We start from the raw sequence: 22,238 nt of genomic DNA, 5'->3' as shown, positions 1-22,238 counted from the left end.
AAGTTTGGGATAAAGTTTGGGGGGGCAGATAGGAAAGAGGGCACCCTAACGCTCCTTAAGAGCCAAGACCAGGGGCTTCAGAGTGTGCTCTAGACCCTGCTGCCCCAAGCGGCGTCCTCTTCCCCAATCTAATAGCCGTATCTGGGCGGGAACAAGTACACGGGTGCCTGGTGCAGCTTGGCACATCTGCTGGCGCTACAGACGCTACAAGGTGAGGCCGGCAGATGGCGCCAAAGGAGAGTCTCCAGGGGCAGGCTGGGCAGGCTCTGCAACCCGAGGCACAGGCAGGCTCTGCAGCCCGAGGGAGACTCAGTGAATGGCCAGGATTCGGGGAAGGACCCCTGCAAACGGGTGCTTGTGCAGGAGTGGTCCCAGTTTGTCCTGGTCCGACAGAATTCTCCTACAGCACCACCCTCCCCTCCCTGGGTGCTAGAAAGCCGTGGTCTATAGCCGTGGACAGTAGGCTTGGAAGGCTTTGGGTTGCACCCTTAACATTGTAACTTCAGGCTAGTTTTCCCCGTTTCCTCGGAGACCAGCACAGTCTCCGGTAATTATATCAAGATTTGAGGGGCATCTTCTCTTGGCCAGTGAGCTCCCTTGTCGCCCAGGCTAGAGGTGACAGAAAAAAAAAATTCCAAAATGATCATTTTATTTTATCCATTGTCGAGACAGTCAGTGTTGACCTAAGGCACAGTGTGGCTGCTTCAAAAGGAGCAGCCTTCTCCAGGCTGGGCCTGCATGCCACGTTACTTTTGCGCTGGCGGCTGACCATCAGACCCCAGCCCCAGCATCCCGAAGGCTGTGTTGAAGAGGTTGATGGGAGAAGAGCCGTCTGTGATGAGAGTGGATTTCAGGCCCAGGGACTGAAGAAGTTTCACCTGCGGGGAGGGAGGAGAAAGTCAGGCACGAAGACACCTCAGAAACTGGCTCCTCCCTAGGGGGCCAGCCTTCAGAGCGGCCCTTGTGAACCAAGAGCAACCACCCCCTTCATTGCATCACCCTCCTTGAAGTCTCTGAGGATCTGAAGTCTCACCCCATACTGTCTCCCTCGCAATGCTAGCTCTGCAGGGTCTAGGACAGTGCCTGGTGCTGGAATGGCACTCGGGGTGTCAGTGACAGGTCACAGGTCACAGGAATAGCTCACTCCCAAACAAACCCCTTTCCGTCCTCCAACATTTCCCCAAATGTGCTTGTTTTTTACCTTCTCAGTTCCAAGGCAAACACCCACCCTCCTCCTGTGTCTCTGTTCTCACCTGCATCTCTGGCCCAGCCACAGCCAGGTCCTTGATGGTGCTGGGGCCCAGAGCCTCCGTCATCTCCTTGAATTTCTTTGCCTCCACATCTGCCAGCTGCTGCGCCTTGCTCACTTCCAGTTCCAGCTGGGCCCGGGCGTAGACCAGTTCCAGCTCACGTACTTTCTTTACTCGCTCCAGCTCAGCTTCCTGGAGGGGGGAGACCAGGCTAGCTTGAGGTCATGTGGCCCAGGAACTGTCCCGCAAGTCCCCCAAGCCAGCAGCCCGGAGGGAACCGAGGCAGAAGGGAACGGCAGGTGCAAACCCCAGTCACGCCACTGTTTAGCTAGTGACTCTTAGGAAGGCGTCCCCAGAGTCAAGCCTCGGGGTAAAATGGAGGTGACATGTACCTCAAGCATGAAATGAGGTCACAGATGTAAAACACACACAACAAAGGGGCAGCGTTCAGCGCTGTCTGTGGAATGGCTGTAATAATCCCCTTCTGGGAATGCACACAGCTACAGGGCAGAAGTCTCTGCAGACCACTGGGGGCTTGGGCCACGCTTTGTGTCCGGCTACCTACTCGGTATCCCACTGGGTTTCAGGGCCTTTGATAAACTGGCCTCTTCCAGGCCCCATGGCACCCTTCCAACAGCAGCCTGAACTCACCGTCTCAATGGCTAACGCCTCTGCCTTTAGTTTGGCCTGCAGCACAGAACCTTCTCCTTCGATCCGGGCAGCCTCCGCACGGGACTCAGCCTCTGCCTTGGCATTTCCCGTGCTTTCCACAGCCATGCTGCAGGGGAAAGAGTTGGGGAAGGTCTAGAAGAGAAGCCCACCCACCCAGGGACTTGAGGGGGACCTCATGACACAGGTATGACGGTCAGAGGACAACTTGTGAGAATCAGCTCTGTCCGTCCACTATGAGGGTCCCTGGGAACCTGGGTCCTCAGACTTGGCAGCAGGTGCCTTTACCCAGTATGTCGTCCTGCTGGCATATGTTTCAATGTTCTTCAAGTACGAAGGATGGAGCCCAGGGCCTTGTACATGACAGGCAAGCGCTCTACCACCAAGCCATATCCGCCCTTCTTGAGTCTAGATTTCTGCCTGGAGGCGTGCTCTGCCTGCCTCTCATCCCCACCTCTGCCTGAGCCGGCAGCTTTGCCAAGACCCTCAGACTGGTCAGTCTTTCCATCTCCGTTTCTCCACCCACCTCATAGCCTCAAGCTCCAAGAGTTCCTTGCGGGCTTTTTCAGCTTCTGACTGGTCCAGGATCTTCTGCCTCTCAAGCCGGCCACGGGCTTCCTGCTCCAGTCTCTGAGCCTCATGCCTGGGTAAGAAGAAGAGCAGATGAGATGCTGATGCGGGGCCAGAGCTGAGAAAGGAGCACCTGGCGTGGAGACTGACCTTTCCCCTTCCCCGCCACTCAACATGCACCTGGGCCCAGAACAATGAGCAAACGGCAAGCAGCCATGGTGTGACTCTAGGCCTGCAGAAGACAGGCCTGCCTGATGCTTGCTTCCCCTGGAAGGACTCTCCCATGGGAAGAAAACAGGCGAGGATGCCCTCAGACAGAGATGAGCAAGAGGATGAGTGGGGAAAGAGGGCACTGCAATAGTTGCAAGAGAAAGTAGGGGCTCTCCAAGGAGGTGACCTTGGGGCTGAAAAAGTACACTAGGAAAAACGTTCCAAAGGTCCAAGGTGGGACCAAGCTGAAGGCTGAGGACAGGGAGGCCAAATTCTACTGGAGAGCCTGGAGGGCCCTGGAAAGAGTGGGATGCCATAGGAGCAGGAATGTCTTCCTGTTTTAATAGTCATGCTGAGGAGAGAATAGACCCTTGGGGACCAGATGGCAGCAAGCAGACCGTTGTGAATGCCACCATATTTGGGTAGTGGCACCAGTGAGATGTTTCCCCTGGCTCCCTGCACCACTCACTTGGCTGCTGCCTCCTGGGAGTTGGTGGTGATTTCAATGGCCAGCTGGACACTGCGCTGAAGGGCGTCCCGCGTCCTCTGATCCACTGGCTCCACAGACTGCACATCCACACTGCTGACCACCAGCCCGTTCTGGGGAAAGACCGCCCGGTCACGAGCACGGGGCAGGAGGGTGCCATCAGGACCCGTGTCTTCGGATGTCTCGAAGCCAAAAACAGCCATGCGAATGATTCGAGCTGAGTTCTTATGGAAGTCATCAAAGGTGACAGAAGCTACGGCCCCTCGGACTCGGGATGCAATGGCCTTGCACGCGTCACCCACAAAGTCAGGCACGGAGAAAAGCTTCGCTGTCTCTACAGGGTCATTCCGGTCCTTCAGCTCAAAGTGCCTGTGAACAAGGAGACCCAGAGAGGGGAAGCTATTTTCCCACAAGAAATGATACCCTTTCTGAGCAGGGTTTCAGCACCCATCCTCTGGGGATGAACAGCAGCAGCTCCTACATGGGAGATGTGAGTTTGTGCCCAGCAAGCACCTATGTTCCTGCTAAATCCTCGGAGTCCCTACAGTGGAGATGCCTACTCTCCCATTTTACAGAAGAGCAAGTGAAGGGTTAGAGGTATTAAATTCAAGGTCACACCATATGTAGCAAGCCAAAACTAAAATCATGCAAAATAGCTCTAGGATCTGTGCTCTTAACTGTCACTAGGCCAGCACCCTATCTGCCTTGGTCACAGTGCTAGCTGTTCACCAGACACTGGAGAACACCATTTCTCCAGGTGACTCCCGGAGACAGGCCCTCACACAGGACACACAGGCTGGCTTTGAGCTCTTTCACTGACACTGGCCTGGAATACCTGATCCCCTGCTTCTGCCTCCTGAGTGTGTTCTGGCTACAGGTTCACACTGCTCACATCCATTGGTTGTTTAAAAAAACAAAAACAAAAACAAAAAATCTTGCAGAAGTTGGGAGTGGTGACGCATGCTTTGAGTCCCAGCCCCAGGGAGGCAGAGGCAGGCCGATCTCTGTGAGTTTGAAGCCACCCTGGTCTATATATGAGTTCCAGGATAGAGAAATCTTGTCTCAAAGATAGATGGGTGGGTGGATGGATGGATGGATAGATAGATAGATGATAGATAGATAGATAGATACATACATACATACATACATACAATCAAAAAACAGCTTGCACTGATAAAAGATGGAGGTGTGTCTGGGTAGTTCCCCTTTAATGGGGCCCTGAAGTCTTCATCTAGAAGGGTAGGCCATATGCTCCCCATATTTTCGAAACTCCCAGCTTCCTTCTAGTCCTACGGCATCAAGGGCTGCCTTCTGTCCCTCCCTGTTCCTGAGGCTGCCCCCTGGGTCCGCGGTCTCACCAGTTGTAGGCAAGTTGCAGCTGCAGCCGGGCGTGATCCGCCGTCTCAATGGTGATGACGTCAGTGAAGAAGTCGGGTCCCAGCAGCAAGCAGAGAGCTCGGCGAGCGTGGGGACGCTTGGGCCGCCCGGCAGACAGGGACAACACTGTGAACTGCTCCTCGGGATCCAGTGACACCAGCTCAGGCCCAAAGACCACGCTACGGAGAGGCGGAGGTCAGACTTCCCTGAGAGCGTCCCGGAGGACCCCGCAGAGGCTGTCCACTGGCTCACCGGGCTCTCTTGGCTCTGTAGTCGTACACCTGCACGGCTGCATTGTGTGGGACACGGTAGCTGACCACTCGGGTCTTGTTCCTTGGAGCGGAGGGCTGAAGGGTCTTGCCTGTGGCCTTCTGACCCCTGTCTGCCAGAGGGTCATGCCCCAAGTTCAGCAGCTCCTCCACCCCGGGAGGCAGCTCCTTTTCCCATAGGACTTCATCCTGGGTCAGCATGTAGGTGCTTCCAATCACAGCCCGCACCTAGGGAAGGTGTTTTCAGAGAGGATAAGAGGGAGAACGTCACTTCTAGCTGTCCTGAGCGGATCCTGCCCAGGGGCAGCACCGTATCCTGGCTAAAGGAGGTCTCTACAGGAAGGATGTGCTCAGGCTTGGTTGCCATCTGCTGGGTGTTTTCTCAAGCTCTGTCCATACTTTACTTTCCTCATCTATATAATGGTCCATCTGGGGGATAGACAATGGGGAGGGTCCACAAGGCCAGTTCAAAGAACAGCACTTGGTATGTAGTAAGTGCTTGATATTATTTCTAGGATTTTCCTTAATGGAGCCGCGTGGCGGGCACCACGGTCACAGATGTGACCCTAGGGAGCTCCTCATACACAGTAACACCGGCTTAGACACTGAATTGTTCCTCGTTAGATTCTCAGGGAAAGAAGCTGGCAATGTAGTCCTCAGCCAAACCGAGGTCAAGGTTTTAGGTGAAGCAGCAAAAGGAGAGTCCACCGAGACGTGGGCCATGTTCTAGTGAGACCTCTGTGCTAGGCCCACATCTGCAGGAGGGCAGAACCCTGGTCCTAAAGTCTAGTTCATTCTCCCAGCTGGAGGCTCTGAAATGTAGACCTAGATATTTAGCACAGCCATGGGGCAAATGGAGCATGAAAAGGCCTCGCATCTGCCAGACAGCCACCTGGTGGCTGCTGCGTGTGCCTTGGCGCCTTCCCCCAACCTGCCTCTTCCCATCAGCAGCACCTGCGCCCCCCCCCCCCCCCGAGGAAGGCACAGCTGGCACCTCCCATCCCCCAGCTGGTACCTTCCCGGTCTTGACATCTTGCACATAGATGCCCTCATTTAGGTCCAGCGGGATGGCCTGGCGCTCCTCCACCACCTCCACTTTCGCAGAGGGCACATACTCCAGGGGCCCACGGATGAGCCAGCGGTCTCCGGCTTGGTGGGAGACCTTCTCCTCGTTCTCCCCCTCCTCCAGGGGCTGCAGTGCCCTCAGCAGCAGCCCCTGTTGCTCTGACAGCACATACACATCCTGGATGCCTCTTTCCAGCTTCTCCCCTGGCTGGAGGAAAAAGGACTTCTCTCCCTAGTGGGAAAGAGGGGAGGTTAGGACATGGTGCACTCCGGCTATAGCAGAGCCACGCTGCTTTGAGACGGTCTTCTGGCTTGCCACCTCTGCACGACCTTGAGCCAGGTCTTCTGGTGGCACTAGCTCACCCACATGCTGTGCCGGGCTTGTGTTGAAGACAGAAGTCCAAAGCACAACCCCATTATAGCCCCTGTCTGTCTGTCTGTCTGTCTGGATGAATGCCGGCAGATCACCTGGTCAAATCTGTAAACAGTCGAGACCTAGGTCCTCAGGTTAAACAGATTACCCTAAACTGAGTGCAGTGCACAAGTCTGTAATCTCCACACTTGGAAAAGTAAAGAAGGATCATCCTGAATCCAAGCCCAGTCTGGGTAACAAAGCAAGAGCCCTGTCACAAAAGCCAAATCAAAAAATCTCCGAAGAAAAGAAAATGTCCACAAAGAAATGATATATATTTAACTGCTGCTTTTCATTTCTCCATGGTCTGTTTTCTTGATATGGTGGAATTTGGAGGTGGGGAAACTTTGGTCATAGGGTCAAATCTGACCTGCCACCTATGGTGTTTGGTGGTGGTGTCGGTGATGTGGACCTAGCCATGTTTCCCAAACTGGCTTTGGACTTCTAGACTCTTGTATCAGGCTCCTGAAGGGGTGGGGCGGCAGGTACACACTTCACTGGCCTTTTTTTCTCCCCTTCTTTGAGATGGGGTCTTGCTGTGTAGGTCAGGTTGGCCTCAAATTCACAGTCCTCCTGCCTCAGCTTCTTGAGTGTTACAGGTGTGTACCACACCTGACTCATCATATATATATATATATATATATATATATGGCTTTTTTTTTTCTTTTTGTTTTTCGAGACAGGGTTTGACAGGGTTTAGCTGTGTAGCTCTGGCTGTCCTGGAACTAGCTCTTGTAGATCAGGTTGGCCTTGAGCTCACAGATCCGCCTGCCTCTGTCTCCATCTCCTGAGTGCTAGGATTAAAGGCTGAACCACCACCCGGTTCAGCTTATATTTTAAGAAATATACGGACTTCTCTCTATGTCTTGGGATAATGGGTTCTAGAACTTGTCACCTAAAAACCCCAAATTGATACTCAAGTCCCTTATGGATGTAGCCCAGACAACCTCCTGTGAGCTTTAAGTCATAAATCATAAGTAGATTACTGATAATACATAATACCATATAAAGGCTATACTAGGAAAAATAATAAAAACTACATATTTTCTGTTCAGATGCAATTTTTCTTAAAAATTTTGATCTGCTGTTGGTTTAATTGTAGATGTGGGGCTTGTGGATAAAGAACACTGATTGTGGTGTTGTGTGTGTGTGTATATGTATGTGTGTTGTGGGATGTCTGCATGTGTGCGTGAATACGAGTGGAGGTCAGAGGTCAACCTTAGATGCCACCCCTCAGAAGCCAGTTTATTTTTAAAAATTGGTGTTTAAATTACTTTATCACTATTAGTAATATTTTGTATGCGTGTGCACACATATGTACGATGTGCATACGATGGCACACATGTAGAGGTCAAAGTTCAGTTTGCAGGAGTCAGTTTTCCCAGTCTACCAAATGGGTTGTGGGGATTGAACTTGGATCATCATTCTTGGCTGGGGGCATCTTTACCCACTGACCTCCCTTGTAGCCAGCCTCACCTGGTTTTCTGAGACAGGGTCCCTCACTAACCTGCGGCTCAATGACTAGACCAGGCTGCCTGGGCAGCAAGCCTCACAGGTCCTCCGGGCTCTAAGCCCCAGCCCTGGGATGACAAGTGCATGCCACTATGCCCAGCTTTTTAAAACATGGGAAGTAAACACTGAACTCGGGTCCTCATGTTTGCACGGCAAGCATGTTACCAACTGAGCTGTGTTTCTATTGCAATATAATCCACAAGTTTAAGTATTGAGAGTACGCAGTTCACGTGAGGAGATTCAGAATCACTCGCCTGTCTCGACTGTGTCTGTCTAGAATATATTTTTTTAAAGATTTGTTTATTTATTTATTTATTTGTTTATTATGTATACAACATTCTGCCTCCATGTATGCCCATATACCAGAAGAGGGCGCCAGATCTCATTATAGATGGTTGTGAACCACCATGTGGTTGCTGGGAATTGAACTCACGACCTCTGGAAGAGCAGCCAGTGCTCTTAACCACTGAGCCATGTCTCCAGCCCCGTCTAGAATATTTTTATCACCTTGGGAAGAAACCTGTACCGGCTGCCCCTGTCAATTCCCACCCGCCTTACCAACCCCCAATCTACTGCCAGAGCCTCTGGATTTACATGTTCTGGACAGTTCACATATATAGAATAATACAGTAGCTAGTCTTTCGCATCTGCTTTCTTTCACTTAGCTGTGTCTTCAGTTTTTGTCTGTTGTGGTATAAAGAACTACTTCTTTTAACATTCCACCATATTGATACGCCACCTTTTCAAAGACCATCCATCAATGATAGGCATTTGGGCTGTTTTCACAGAGACTAGCCTGCCTCTGCCTCCTGAGTGCTGGGATTAAGAGTGTGCACCACTATGTCCCACAGGGTTGTTTGACTTTCACTACCTTCCCCGTCGCCCCCCCCCCCTTTCTTTCCTTCTTTTTTAAGATATTTTCTTATGTATATAGGGTGGCCCAGGATGGGTCTTGAACTCCTGATCCTTCTGCCTTTACCGCCCGCCCCCCAGTCCATCGAAACACAACTCGTTTCTGGCTTTGCTTTCATATTATCTCCAAGGCACTGTGACAATAGTCTAGTTGAGTAACTTCTGCAGAAATCTCATCCACATAGCCCTGAACTGTCAAAGTCCCTGCCTTTGCAGAGAGAAGTAGCCAGTGAAGCTCTCACAGGAGGCAGGGGAGGGCAGGAGAGGGGAGGGGAGGGAAGGGGAGGGCAAGAGAGAGGCGGGGAGGAGAAGGCAAGGAAGGAGAGGACAGGGGAGAGGAGAGGAATGGAGAGGAGGGCAGAGAGTGAGGAGGTTGTGAGATTTGTCCTATACAGAAGACAAAAGTTCTGGAACATGGAGGAGCAAATTTCAGGAACTTCAGGCGGGGCAGAAGTTCCCAGAAACAGTAACAGGTACATAAGGTCTGGAGAGGAAACCCAGGTCACTAGGGGAACCAAATAGGACAGTAAGTCAGGAATATAAACCAAGCGCACAAAAGCACTGAAGCTGTGGTGTGGGGGGTCCTTCTGTCTATGTGCTGCTTTTATTGGTTAATGAATAAAGAAGCTGTCCTGGGCCTGCACAGGGCAGAATAGAGATGGGGGGGGGAGGGAACTAAACTGAATGCTGGGAGAAAGAAGGTGGACACCATGTAGCCACTCTATTACAGAGCTACAGTAATGAAAACAGTGTGGTACTGGCATAAAAACAGAGAAGTCGACCAATGGAATCGTATAGAAGACCCGGATTTTAACCCACAAACCTATGAACACCTCATTTTTGATAAAGGAGCTAAAAGTATACAATGGAAGAAAGAAAGCATCTTCAACAAATGGTGCTGGCACAACTGGATGTCAACCTGTAGAAGAATGAAAATAGACCCACATCTTTCACCGTGCACAAAACTCAAGTCCAAATGGATTAAAGACCTCAATATCAGCCCGAACACACTGAAAAGGATAGAAGAGAAAGTGGGAAATACCCTACAACAGATGGGCACAGGAGATCGCTTCCTATGTATAACCCCAGAAGCACAGACATTAAGAGCAACATTGAATAAATGGGACCTACTAAAACTGAGAAGCTTCTGCAAAGCAAAGGACACTGTCACTAAGACACAAAGGCAACCTACTGACTGGGAGAAGATCTTCACCAACCCCGCAACAGACAAAGGTCTGATCTCCAAAATATATAGAGAACTCAAGAAACTAGACTTTAAAATGCTAATTAACCCAATTAAAAAATGGGGCACTGATCTGAACAGAGAATTCTCAACAGAAGAAGTTCAAATGGCCAAAAGACACTTAAGGTCATGCTCAACTTCCTTAGCAATCAGGGAAATGCAAATCAAAACAACTTTGAGATATCATCTTACACCTGTGAGAATGGCTAAAGTCAAAAACACCAACAATAACCTTTGCTGGAGAGGTTGTGGAGGAAGGGGTACCCTCATCCATTGCTGGTGGGAATGCAATCTTGTGCAACCACTATGGAAGTCAGTGTTTCGGTTTCTTAGGAAATTCGGGATCAACCTACCCCTGGACCCAGCAATACCACTCTTGGGAATATACCCAAGAAATGCCCTATCATATGACAAAAGTATTTGTTCAACTATGTTCATAGCAGTATTATTTGTAATAGCCAGAACCTGGAAACAACCTAGATGCCCTTCAATGGAAGAATGGATGAAGAAAGTATGGAATATCTACACATTAGAGTACTACTCAGCGGTAAAAAACAATGACTTCTCGAATTTTGCATGCAAATGGATGGAAATAGAAAACACTATCCTGAGTGAGGTATCCCAAACCCAAAAAGATGAACATGGGATGTACTCACTCATAATTGGTTTCTAGCCATAAATAAGGGTCACGGAGTCTACAATAGGTGAATCTAAAGAAGCTAAGTAAGAAGGGGAACCCAAGGAAAAACATATAGTTATCCTCTTGGCTAAGGGAAGTAGACAAAATTGCCGGGGAGAAAATTGGGATCTTGGGGTGGGGTGGGTTGGGGGTAAGGGGAGATGGGGAGAGAAAAGTTAGAAGGGAAGGAGGTCGGGCCTTGGGAAAGCAGGAGGATTGGGATAAAGGAAGGTTGGACAGGGGAGCACGGAACCACAATTCTTAGTTAAGGGAACCACTTTAGGGTTGGCAAGAGACCTGACCCTAGAGGGGCTCCCAGGTGCCCAAGCTGAGGTCCCCAGTTAGTTCCTTGGGCAGTTGAGAATAGGGAACCTGAAATGACCCTATCCTTGAGCAGTACTGACGAATATCTTGCATATCATCATAGAACCTTCATCTGGTGATGGATGGAGATAGAGACAGAGACCCACACTGGAGCACTGGACTGAGCTCCCAAAGTCCCAATGAGGAGCAGAAGGAGGGAGAACATGAGCAAAGAAGTCGGGACCACGAGGGATGCACCCACCCACTGAGACAGTGGAGCTGATCTACTGAGAGCTCACCAAGACCAGCTGGACTGTGACTGAAAAAGCATGGGATAAAACTGGACTCTCTGAACATGGCGAACGATGAGGGCTGATGAGACGCAAAGGACAATGGCACGGGGGTTTGATCCTACGTAATGTGCTGGCTTTGTGGGAGCCCAGCCAGTTTGGATGTTCACCTTCCTAGATATGGACGGAGGTGGGAGGTCCTAGGTCTTACCACAGGGCAGAAAACCCTGACTGCTCTTTGGACTGGAAAGGGAGGGGGAAAGGAGTGGGGGGAGGGGGAGAAGGGTGGGAGGAGGGGGCGTAGGGGGGGAGGAGGGGGAGGGAAATGGGAGGCTGGGAGGAGGTGGAAACTTGTTTTTTTTTTTCTCCTTTCCTCAATAAAAAAAAAAAAAAAAAAAAAAGAGGGGAAAGATGCGAGCTGCCAGCTGGTTGGCCATGAGCCTCGTCGTAAAATATAAAATAATGGAAATGGGTTAAATTAAGATGTAAGTGCTAGCTAGCAATACACTTAAGTGATTGGCCAAGCAGCAACTTAAATACTATAGTTTTCTGTATGATTATTTCAGGAGTCTGGATGGCCGGGAAATGAACAAGCAGCCTCCTTACAACAAAGGTGTTTCTAGCAGTGTGTGCTGTTCAGGAGAAGTAAAGGGAGGCAGATGAGAAGGCCTCTTGTCGCTCGAGGGTCTTGTCACTTACCTTGACAACACGCTTCTGTCCCAGCTGGTTCTTGCCATCTGGTCCCATTGGGTCAAGGATGACACAGTAATGTCGAGGTCCCAGAGTGGTGATGGGTACGACCCCCAGCACCTCCTCATGGACATCTGGTACATGGGCTTCTGTGTCCTGGACTGTCACTAACCACTCCTCCCCAGTGCGGTGGGCCACTCCCCGAAGGTCCCTGAAGTTCTGCCGGGCCCGGAGGTGCAGGGCTGTCTGCAGGAGGAAACACAGGGTGTTTGTGGAGGCCTCCCTCCAGCACCCTGGATCTGGGAACACCACAGGCCGCTAACTGATCCCAGTTCCCAGGGACAATTCCTACCCACTGAAGGGTACACCAGGGCTGTCCTCTGGACACCTGATCTTTTTTTTTTCCCCCTGTGACCTGAAGGATGCTGCTTCTCCCTTCCTTGCACACTGTCTGCCTCTCTGAGCACCGCCAAGCCAACTCCCTAACCCACACCCAGAGCACAGACCTTCTCTGTAAGGATCACAGCGTCCACCAGATCCAGCACCTCTTCGAACACAGCTGGGAGGTAAGCACCCACAGACCTGACCAGCCACTCTTCACCTAGGTGGTGAGCAGGAAGGAGGAGTAAGCACAACTAGCCTTCAACACAGCCTAGGCGACAGGACAGGGATATGCCACCATCCCCAGGCTGAGCGCCTGATAAGGTCCTTGTAGCCACTCTATTCTATGGGACCAGAGGAAAACGAACTTCTATCCCAGAAGAATTAAAACAACAACAACAACCAGAAAAACCTTTTAGAGGCTGACATGGTGGTACATACCCACAACCCCAGCACTCATGAGGTCAGGGTGAGAGGATTAGGAGTTTTGGGGCAATTTAGGCTACATAGTGAGATCCGTCTCAAAAGGCCAAAGCCAAAAAAACCACAGAGGCTGTTCTAGAATATCAAGTCATTGCTACAGCTACCAAAGACTTAGTTTTCCATTCTCCTGCAATAGGCAGGAGGGCCCTTACTAGGTCTGTGAATGTCATTTTGTTTATTGGGGCAGCAAACATGCCCAGCAGCAAGTCAAAGTCTCCCCCTGCCTGGCCACATACCCTAGGCAAGTGCCTCAGTCTTGCCATGGTGAAAATGGGACCAGCAGACTCCCGCAGCTGTCAGGGAGCTCAACAAAACACCATCTATCATTTTGACCCAATATCGGGTCAATGTATTTGAACATCTCACTTTCTGATCTAGAACCAGGTAAGAGGTGGCCACTGCTCACAGTTTGGGGTAAAGAGTGGGGAGGGTAGCCAGGTGTGGTGGCACGCTCCTTTAATCCCAGCACTCAGGAGGCAGAGACAGGTGGGTCTCTGTGAGTTTGAGGCCAGCCTGGTCTACACAGAGAGTTCCAGGATAGCCAGGGCTGTTACACAGAGAAAACCCGTCTTGAGAAAAAAAAGACAAAAACAAACAAACAAACAAAAAAAACAAAAAAAACCCCAACAACAACAACAACAACAACAAATGGGGGCAGGTAAGACTGTTATCATGGTGTGATATGTCTACGGCCATACCACCCTGAACGTGCCCAATCTCGTCGGATCATGGCGTGACTGCAGGATCAGGGCTAGGGCAGAGGGAGCCTGGAAGCAGGTGTAAAGAAGCAACAGGCAGACTCACTAGCTCAAGAGACACCAGAAAAGGCCAGGCGTGGTGGTGCACTTACAATCCCATCACTCCGGAGGCCGAGGCAGAAGGATTGCCATGAGTTTGAAGCCATCCTGGACTACATGATGACTACCAGGTCAGTTGGGGTGACATGAGATACTGTCTCAAAAACAATAGGCCTGGGGACCCTCTTAGCTGACTCTATGGATAGGAGCTCTGGCTCCTTCTTCCAGAGGACCTGGGTTCAGTTCCCAGCTCCCAAGTGGCGCCTCACAACTGTCTGTAACTCCAGTGTCAGGGGATCTGACACCCTTTTCTGGTCTCCATGGGCACCAGACATAAAATGGTACACAGACACACATACATGCAGACTAAACACTCATACACATAAAAATAGAGTAATGGTATAGTTTTTAAAATCTTAAAATCAATAATAAGAACAAACAGTGAAAGACAGAGACAGGCTGGGTGGTGGTGCACGCCTTTAATCCCAGCATTCGGGAGGCAGAGGCAGCTGATCTCTGACTTCTAGGCCAGCCTGCACTACAGAGAAACCCTGCCTTTAAAAAACAAAACAAAACAAAACAAAACAAAACAAAAACAAAAAAATCCCCACAGATAGAGACAGACAGACAGACACCAGGGAGAACCCTGGCCTGACTTTACACGACTTTTGTTGGCCTCACCTGTTACCCTCTGCTTGCCTTCGCGGTCAAAGCATTCCTTCCGGGCCCGTAGCCGCAATGCCTGGTTCTGTTTGATGACCGTAGCCTGAATGATTTCCACGACCTCCACTTCCTTCTGGGGGATGTAGGTGCCTGGGGAAGGAGGAGAAAGCCAATTCTGACGGTCAAAGATGTTGGGGTTATGGTAGGAAGGCAGGAAGCCCTGGCCCAGACAAAGCCCACGAGACGGAGTTGTAACTCACCAGGCCCCTCAAACAGCCACTCATCGCCCGCCATGATCTTGTCTCCATTCTCATCCTCAAAGTCCAGCAAGGCCTTAAGATGCAGGGCAGTGTTGGGCAGCACCACCTGCAGCGGGGTGATGTCCTACAGGGGAAAAAGTCAGGTGTTCGGGCTGTGCTGATACTCTGGAGATCAGAGCCCACAGCCTCAATCACTGGGAGGTCCACACTGCTGTGGATGGAACCAGGGCCTTGAGGACGCTGAACAAGGGCTCTGTCGCTGAGCCACACATCGGGCCCCACAGCGTATCTTTGTGCACCTCCATTAAAGCCATAGTGGAACGCACAAGGTAGGGTGGGCCCTAGGCCACCCGACTTGAAGAGCCAACGAGGATGTCAGCATCGATGAGCAAGAAGAGTTCTCAAGTCTACCGAGGACAAGAGTGAGGAGAAGAACTGGTAAAAGATTGGGAAGATAACTCGGATGCTGAACCATGACAACTGCAGTTCCCGATGCTCTAGAACAGCAATTTTCAACCTGTGGGTCATGACCCTTTGGGCTGCATATCAGACATTTACATTACAATTCATAACAGTTGCAAAATTACAGTTACGAAGCAGCAATGAGATAATCTTACGGCTGGGGGTCACCACCACACAAGGAACTGTCTTAAAGGGTCACAGCGTTGGGAAGGTTGAGAATCACTGCTCTAGAGAGAATTTGAAAGTACAAACGTAAAGCTGGGCATAGTGGCACAGGCCTATAATCACAGCGCCTGAAATGCCAACAAAAGAAGCGGAAGTTCAAGATCATCCTTAGGTACACGGCAGGTTCTAGTCAGCCCTGTCTCAAAAACAAACAGAAAAAGAAAGTAAGACTATAGTAAGTGCCATACAAAGCAGGTTTTAATCCTGTGGCTTCGCTTTCAGGGTGACCTCATGCTCACAGGATCCCCTCCAGCAGGAAGGGGAGGCCTTCCAAAAAACTGGCCAACCTTAAAGTTTGTAGACATGTCTCTATAAATATGGCTTGATTTGGTCTTTGGAAATATTCTAAAAGAGGCAGGCAAGAAGGAGGTGCAGACACGTTTGGGGGTGGGGCAAGCCCTCACAGCTGTTAAAGAATGGAATGAAGACATGAGCCCCAGAGATGCACATGCCCCTGTGACAGACTGGCCAGGCTGCAGGAGGTCGGAGGTCACTTCACCCCTGGGCTCACATAGGGCTGGAGAAAGGCAGACTCCCTGACAGCTTCTGTCTAGCCTCGGCTGTCTTCAAAGTCACCACATCCTGCCTCTGCTCTCCAAGGCACGTACCAGCACAGCGCACTGTCACTTCCTGTCTGCAGCATCGCAAAGCCACGGCGTCTCCCTGCCATGTTCCCTCTGTCAGCCACTGGGGTGGCAGTAACACCTTCCTAACAGTCCACTGGCTGCCCCCACCATCTCTTTCCAGTTTGTCCCCCATTCCCCGACAGGTGTCTAGTTCTAGGCACATGGTTACGCTGTGATATCCCTAATCCATACTGAGGGTATGGAGGATGAGAACTAGGGGCAGGAAGTAGCTGGGTTCAGACGATGAAAATTGGCTGTTGTAGAAGAGCCCTCCCAGATTCAGCCAGGAGTGCTACAAGTCAGCCCTGAGTAGTTAAGGTGCACAGAAAGTAAAAGCAGCAGAGACAGGGACACAGCGGACACGAGGCTGGCCTAGAACTCCTGCTTCAACCTCCCAAATGCTGGGATGACATGCAGGCACCACCATGCCTGGCTTGTCCTAGGAGTTCAGTGCAGGTAGGATGCGGGGCCAGAGGGGTTTGTGAAGGAGTAACTTAGAGACATCAAGTACAGGTTCCTAAGAAAGAGTAGACAGGAGAGAGAAAGCCATAGACAGCTAGAAACAAACTCACAGGGTCATTAGTAAAAGCCTACAAAGAACTAATGTGGCAGGGCGGTGGTGGCACACGCCTTTAATCCCAGCACTCGGGAGGCAGAGACAGGCGGATCTCTGTGAGTTCGAGGCCAGCCTGGTCTACAAGAGCTAGTTCCAGGACAGGCATCAAAAGCTACGGAGAAACCCGGTCTCGGAAAAAAAAAAAAAAAGAACAAAAAACAAAAATCTGAGGAAACTGAAAAGGCAGCTCAGTGTGTAACTCAGAGTGTAAGCTGCTAAGTCTGACCACCCAAGTTTGATCCCCAGGACCCACATGGTGGAGAAGAGAACAAACTCTTGAAGTTATTCTCTGACCTGCACATGTACTCTATCAGTGTGTGCTCATGTGCGCGCACACACATACACACCACCACCACCACCACCACCACCATCATAATCATAATAAAATATCCTGGTTTTTTTTTTTTTAAATACCTGGAGTTGGATCTGGTGCTATATAGACCTGTAATCTTAGTACCTGGGAGTCTTGGCATGAGAATTGTAGCCTAGTGTGGACTACATAGAGAGTTCTAAGCAAGCCAGGGTTTCACAGTAAAGTAAGACCCTCTCCCAAAAACAAAACAAAACCAAGAACAAACAAACAAGCAAACAAAACAAAAAGCAAAGGCCAAGCTGCAGTCATGGTCACAGCAAAAGAGGGGGAGGTTGGATCAGAAAATGTCTCTCATGCCATCAGCAAATGCTGCCAGCCTCAGGCACCATGGAAGGCTGAATATTGATTCAAGATGGGACCACCCTTCTCTGTGACACCCCAGCCCTCCCGGTCTAAGTGAAAGGATGAACCATCGGTGGGAGTCTGCAGGGGCGAGCGGTTAAAGTGAGGCAGGGATGGGAAAGCTCTGCTCCTCACTCCAGGGCTTACATCTTACTAAGCACAGGGCTTCTGCACCTATTACTTCAAGCTCCCCTCACCCAGAGCGGGACTTGGCTAGTTGGAGTTAAGACAAGAGTATAGACTTTCTGTTTGTTTTTTTGTTTTTCTAGACAGTGTCTCACTATGTAGCTCTGGCTGTCCTGGACTTACTTTGTAGACCAGGCTGGCCAAGGCGTGCACCACCACTGCTTAACTTCACTCGGATTCTTTAAGGATTGCTGTCTTAACCATACCTCATTATTTTTAGTTTCACTGAATTTTTTATTGTATTTATTTCTCTCTCTGTGCGCATGCATGTGCGTGTTGATGTGCACGAATGACCATGCAGGTTCAGAAGTCTGGAGAGAACTTACAGGAGGCGGATCTCTTCCCAGCACAGCTGTGGGGGGTGGATCTCAAGTTGACAGGCATGTGCAGCAAACGCTTCTACCTGCTGTGCCATTCCCCTGACCCCTCATTATTTCCCCGTGCTGTCCTTCCCCCAGCTGTGTGTATCTCTGCACTCTCCCGGAGTCCTGCCATTAGGCACTCAAGAGCGAAAGACACTGATTAGGCCTTGTGGACAGAGAGCACTTGTCTAGCATACGCGATGCCCTAAGTTCTATCCTTAGCACTGCAAAAAGGGGACAGTTTAAAGGGGAGCTGGCTAGATTGCTCAGAGGTGACGGCATTTGCTGCCAAGCCTGACGACCTGAGTTCAACTCCAGGACCCACATGACAGAGGTAGAGAACTGACCCCTGCGAGTTATCCTCTGACCTCCACATGCAATTGACAGCACGCATGCACACCCCGTAAATAAGTAAATAAAATATAACAAAAGTATAAAAGGCACTGGTCTGTAGAAAGTCAGTTTAAAGGTATAAAATACCAAGCAGGTAAAGAGAGAACTATTAAAGAAATTTCAGCAGATTCCCCTGCTCGGGGGCTCAGGCCTGAGGACAATGTGGACGAGGGTCTGGCTGTGATGGTGGCTCAGGCCCCTTGTTTTCCCATCGGAAGGCAGTGAGGAGCCCTAGGAGCAGGGGCAGAGCAGACAGAGTTTGGCTCAAGGGAGGAAAGCCAAGTACCTTTTCCAGCACTTCCCCTGGGTACAGAGGAAAGGGGTCCTGGGCCAGTCGGATCTCCTGGTCAGCATGGCGAAGTCGAACCTGCCCTGTGGTATCAAACAGCACCAAGTTCTGGGCGTCCCTGGACACAGGGTTGGCCACTATGCAGTAGTGGCGTGGGGGAACTGTCACCATGCGCACTGGGGCAAACAGTACCCTGTTGTGATGTAAGAAGGGATGTGAGGACCCAGGATGCTGTTCCAAAGGAGGCAGCAAAAGCAAGAGAAGCCTCCCAGCCACCCAGGCAAGGGTCATTCCTGCCAGCCAGGCTCTCCTCAGCTGGGACAGCTCTGCACCAACCTCTCATTGTCCTGCCGGATGTATGTCTTTGGTCCAACCTCCACACGGGACACATTGCTGTTTTGGTCCAGCACATGGATATAGTGGTATGGGGGGATGCGGATGATGGCCTCTTCAGTTGCCATGGTGAATCCCAAGCCCCGGCCAAACCTGATTGCAGCATGGAGCAGGACAGATGAAGAAGACAAAAGATAAACACAGGGCATTTGGGACAAGGCAGGGCAGTTCATTCCCACTTCCTCCTCTTCTGTTTTTTAAAAAGTAAAATATTTTATTTCATGTCATGTGTATTTGCTTACATGAGTTTATGTGCACCATGTGTTTGCATGCAGAAGCCCCCAGAAGCCAGATTCTCTGGAATTAGAATTAATGGTGGCTGTGAGCCACCACATGGGTGCTGGGAACTGAATTTGGGTCCTCTTCAAGAGCAGTAAGTGCTCAACTGAGCCGTTTCTCTAGCCCCTCTTTTTTTCCTAATTTATATATATGTATATATACATATGTATATATGCTTTATTTTATGTGCATGAATGTTTTGCTTGCATGTATGTATGTGTACCTGGTGCCCTACAGGGGTCAGAAGAGGAGTGTCACATCCCCTGGAGTTGGAGTTAGAGGTAACTGTGAGCCATCCAATGTGGGTGCTAGGACTCAAACTTGGGTCCCCTGCAAGCATTCTTCACCTCTGAGCCCACTCTCAGCGCTGCTGCTGCTGCTGCTGCTCCTCCTACGCCTTCTTCCTGCCTTGCCCCACTTCTGAGGTAGTCGGACTCTATAGCCTAGGCTGACTCTGAGCTCATGCTTCCTGTCTCAGTGTCTTGGAAGGAAAGGTAGGCTCTGCCACACCTTCTTCTCCTCTTCTTCGCCCCACTCTGGGCCTCACCTCTGCTTGCTTCAGTTACCCCAGAGATACTGCCACCTTTTCTCTCACTCCAGGCCACTCCCCACACACCACCTGTAGATCAAAGTTCCCAGTTCCTGAGGTGCAGCAGGCCAAGCTGGGCAAGCCGATCAGGCTGGGACTATGCAGCCTTGTCCTGCACACGCTAGGGAGCCATGACTCTGTAAAGCTTGCTGGTTTCTCCAGCGTCAAGCAGCTTTTTGTCCTGGCTGTGTTCAGATGTCTATCCGCACCCCTCCCCCTTCCTGTGCTCTAAGGAGCCCTGAGGTGAACCTTTCAGAAGTGGCCCCCATCACAGAAAAGACCCAAGTGCCACTCCCATGGGGCGGGTGGATTCATAACGCAGTGGCAAAGCCCTCTCTAGTCTCACCCTCCTTGGCTCTCGGGTCTGTGGATGCCCCAGTTCCCACTGTCAGGCTGCCACAGTATTACAGGTAGGAGTAAGGGAGGAGAGGAAAAGAAGGCAAATGTCTTCTACGTGCAAGAAACACATCTCAACCTCAAAGACAGACATCTCAGAGTAAAGGGCTAGGAAAATATACCAATCAAATGGACCTAAGATACAAGCGGGTGTAGCTATCCTAATATCTAACAAAATAGACTTCAAGCTAAAATCAGTCAAAAGAGACAAAGAAGGACATTTCATATTAGTCACAGGAAAAATCCATCAAGAGGAAATTTCAATACTGAACATCTATGCCCCAAATACAAAGGCACCCTCATATGTCAAAGAAACACTTCTAAAGCTTAAATCATACATTAAACCCCACACACTAATAGTGGGAGACTGCAACACTCCCCTCTCACCACTGGATAGGTCATCAGACAAAAAATAAACAGAGAAATAAGGGAACTAACAGATGTTATGACTCAAATGGACTTAACAGACATCTATAGAATATTCCACCCAAACAGAAAAGAATATACCTTCTTCTCAGCACCTCATGGAACCTTCTCAAAAATTGACCACATACTTGGTAACAAAACAAACCTCAACAAATACAAAAAAATTGGAATAACCCAATGTACCTTATCAGATCATCATGCTTTAAAACTAGAAGTCAACAGCAATACTAATTCCAGAATACCCACAAACACATGGAAATTAAACAATGCTCACCTGAATCATCAATGGGTCAAGGAAGAAATAAAGGGAGAAATTAAAAACTTCCTAAAATTAAATGAAAATGACCACACAACATACCCAAATTTATGGGACACAATGAAAGCAGTGTAAAGAGGAAAGTTCATAGCATTAAATGCCTACATAAAGAAAAATCCCACACTAGTGAATTAACAGAACATTTGAAAACTTTAGAACAAAAAGAAGCAAACTCACCTAAGAGAACTAGATGGCAGGAAATAATCAAATTAAGAGCTGAAATCAACAAAATAGAAACAAAGAAAACAATACAAAGAATCAATGAGACAAAGAATTAGTTCTTTGAGAAAATCAACAAAATAGACAAACCTTTATCCAAACTAACCAAAAGGCAGAGAGAGAATCTTAATTAACAAAATCAGAAATGAAAAGGGGGACATAACAACAGACACAGAGGAAATACAGAGAATCATCAGGTCATACTTCAAAGAAAACTTAAAGGAAATGAACAACTTTCTGGATAAATATCACTTCCCAAAATTAAATTAAGACCAGATAAGCAAATTAAACAGACCTATAAATGCTGAAGAAATAGAAACAGTCATCAAAAGTCTCCCAACCAAAAAAAGTCCAGGACCAGATGGTTTCAGCTCAGAATTTTACAAGAATTTCAAAGAAGAACTAATACCAATACTCCTCAAATTATTCCACAAAATAGAAACAGAAGGAACATTGCCAAACTCTTTTTTTAAATATTTATTATTTATTATGTATACAATAGTCTATCTGTGTGTATGCAGAAGGCCAGAAGAGAGCACCAGACCTTATTACAGATGGTTGTGAGCCACCATGTGGTTGCTGGGAATTGAACTCAGGACCTTTGGAAGAGCAGGCAATGCTCTTAACCACTGAGCCATCTCTCCAGCCCTGCCAAACTCTTTTTATGAGGCTATAATTACCTTGATACCCAAACCACAGAAAGGCATTACTAAGAAAGAGAATTACAGACCAATCTCACTCATGAGCATTGATGCAAAAAATACTAAATAAAATACTGGCAAATTGAATCTAAGAACACATCAGAACCCTCATCCACCATGATCAAGTCGGCTTCATCCCACGAATGCAGGGATGGTTCAACATACAAAAATCTGTCAATGTAATCCACCATATATAAAACAAAGAACGCAATGGTGACAGTTGGTATCTACCCACTCCACTCCCCCCACCTTTTTTTTTCCTGAGACAGGGTTTCTTTGTGTAACAGTCCTGGCTGTCCTGGCACTCACTCTGTAGACCAGGCTGGCCTCAAACTCACAGAGATCCACCTGCTTCTGGCTCCCAGGTGCTGGGATTAAAGGTGCGCACCACCACTGCCCGATTCCCACTCCATTTTTTTACCTCTGAATCCCAGGTGGTTTCATTCAGTGCTTGTCTTATTTGTGAATGTCACACACCCTTACCACTGCCCGTCTTTATACCCAGCAACCCTTGGACTTTGGA

The 22,238-nt window shown here is 49.4% G+C and overlaps 1 protein-coding gene across 1 annotated transcript; it reads right to left on the bottom strand.

The window, feature by feature from the left end:
- Positions 1-657: 657 nt before the first annotated feature.
- LOC121458054 (major vault protein) lies at positions 658-22,199 on the bottom strand. The gene is made up of 15 exons (XM_041667171.1): positions 22,137-22,199; positions 18,733-18,882; positions 18,394-18,589; positions 14,523-14,646; positions 14,281-14,412; positions 12,445-12,539; positions 11,948-12,184; positions 5,848-6,129; positions 4,816-5,060; positions 4,545-4,742; positions 3,169-3,555; positions 2,446-2,562; positions 1,902-2,028; positions 1,254-1,442; positions 658-878 (listed from the first exon to the last, which is right to left on the bottom strand). The coding sequence occupies exons 1-15, from the start codon at positions 22,157-22,159 to the stop codon at positions 747-749; spliced, it is 2,634 nt and encodes an 877-aa protein (XP_041523105.1). The 5' UTR covers positions 22,160-22,199; the 3' UTR covers positions 658-746.
- Positions 22,200-22,238: the final 39 nt, after the last annotated feature.

This window comes from Microtus oregoni, unplaced genomic scaffold (genome assembly GCF_018167655.1).
Source record: "Microtus oregoni isolate MIOR12 unplaced genomic scaffold, Mior012 000016F_ref0000370, whole genome shotgun sequence".
Classification (NCBI taxonomy): Eukaryota; Metazoa; Chordata; class Mammalia; order Rodentia; family Cricetidae; genus Microtus; species Microtus oregoni.
This window is presented reverse-complemented; position numbering and strand designations above follow the sequence as displayed.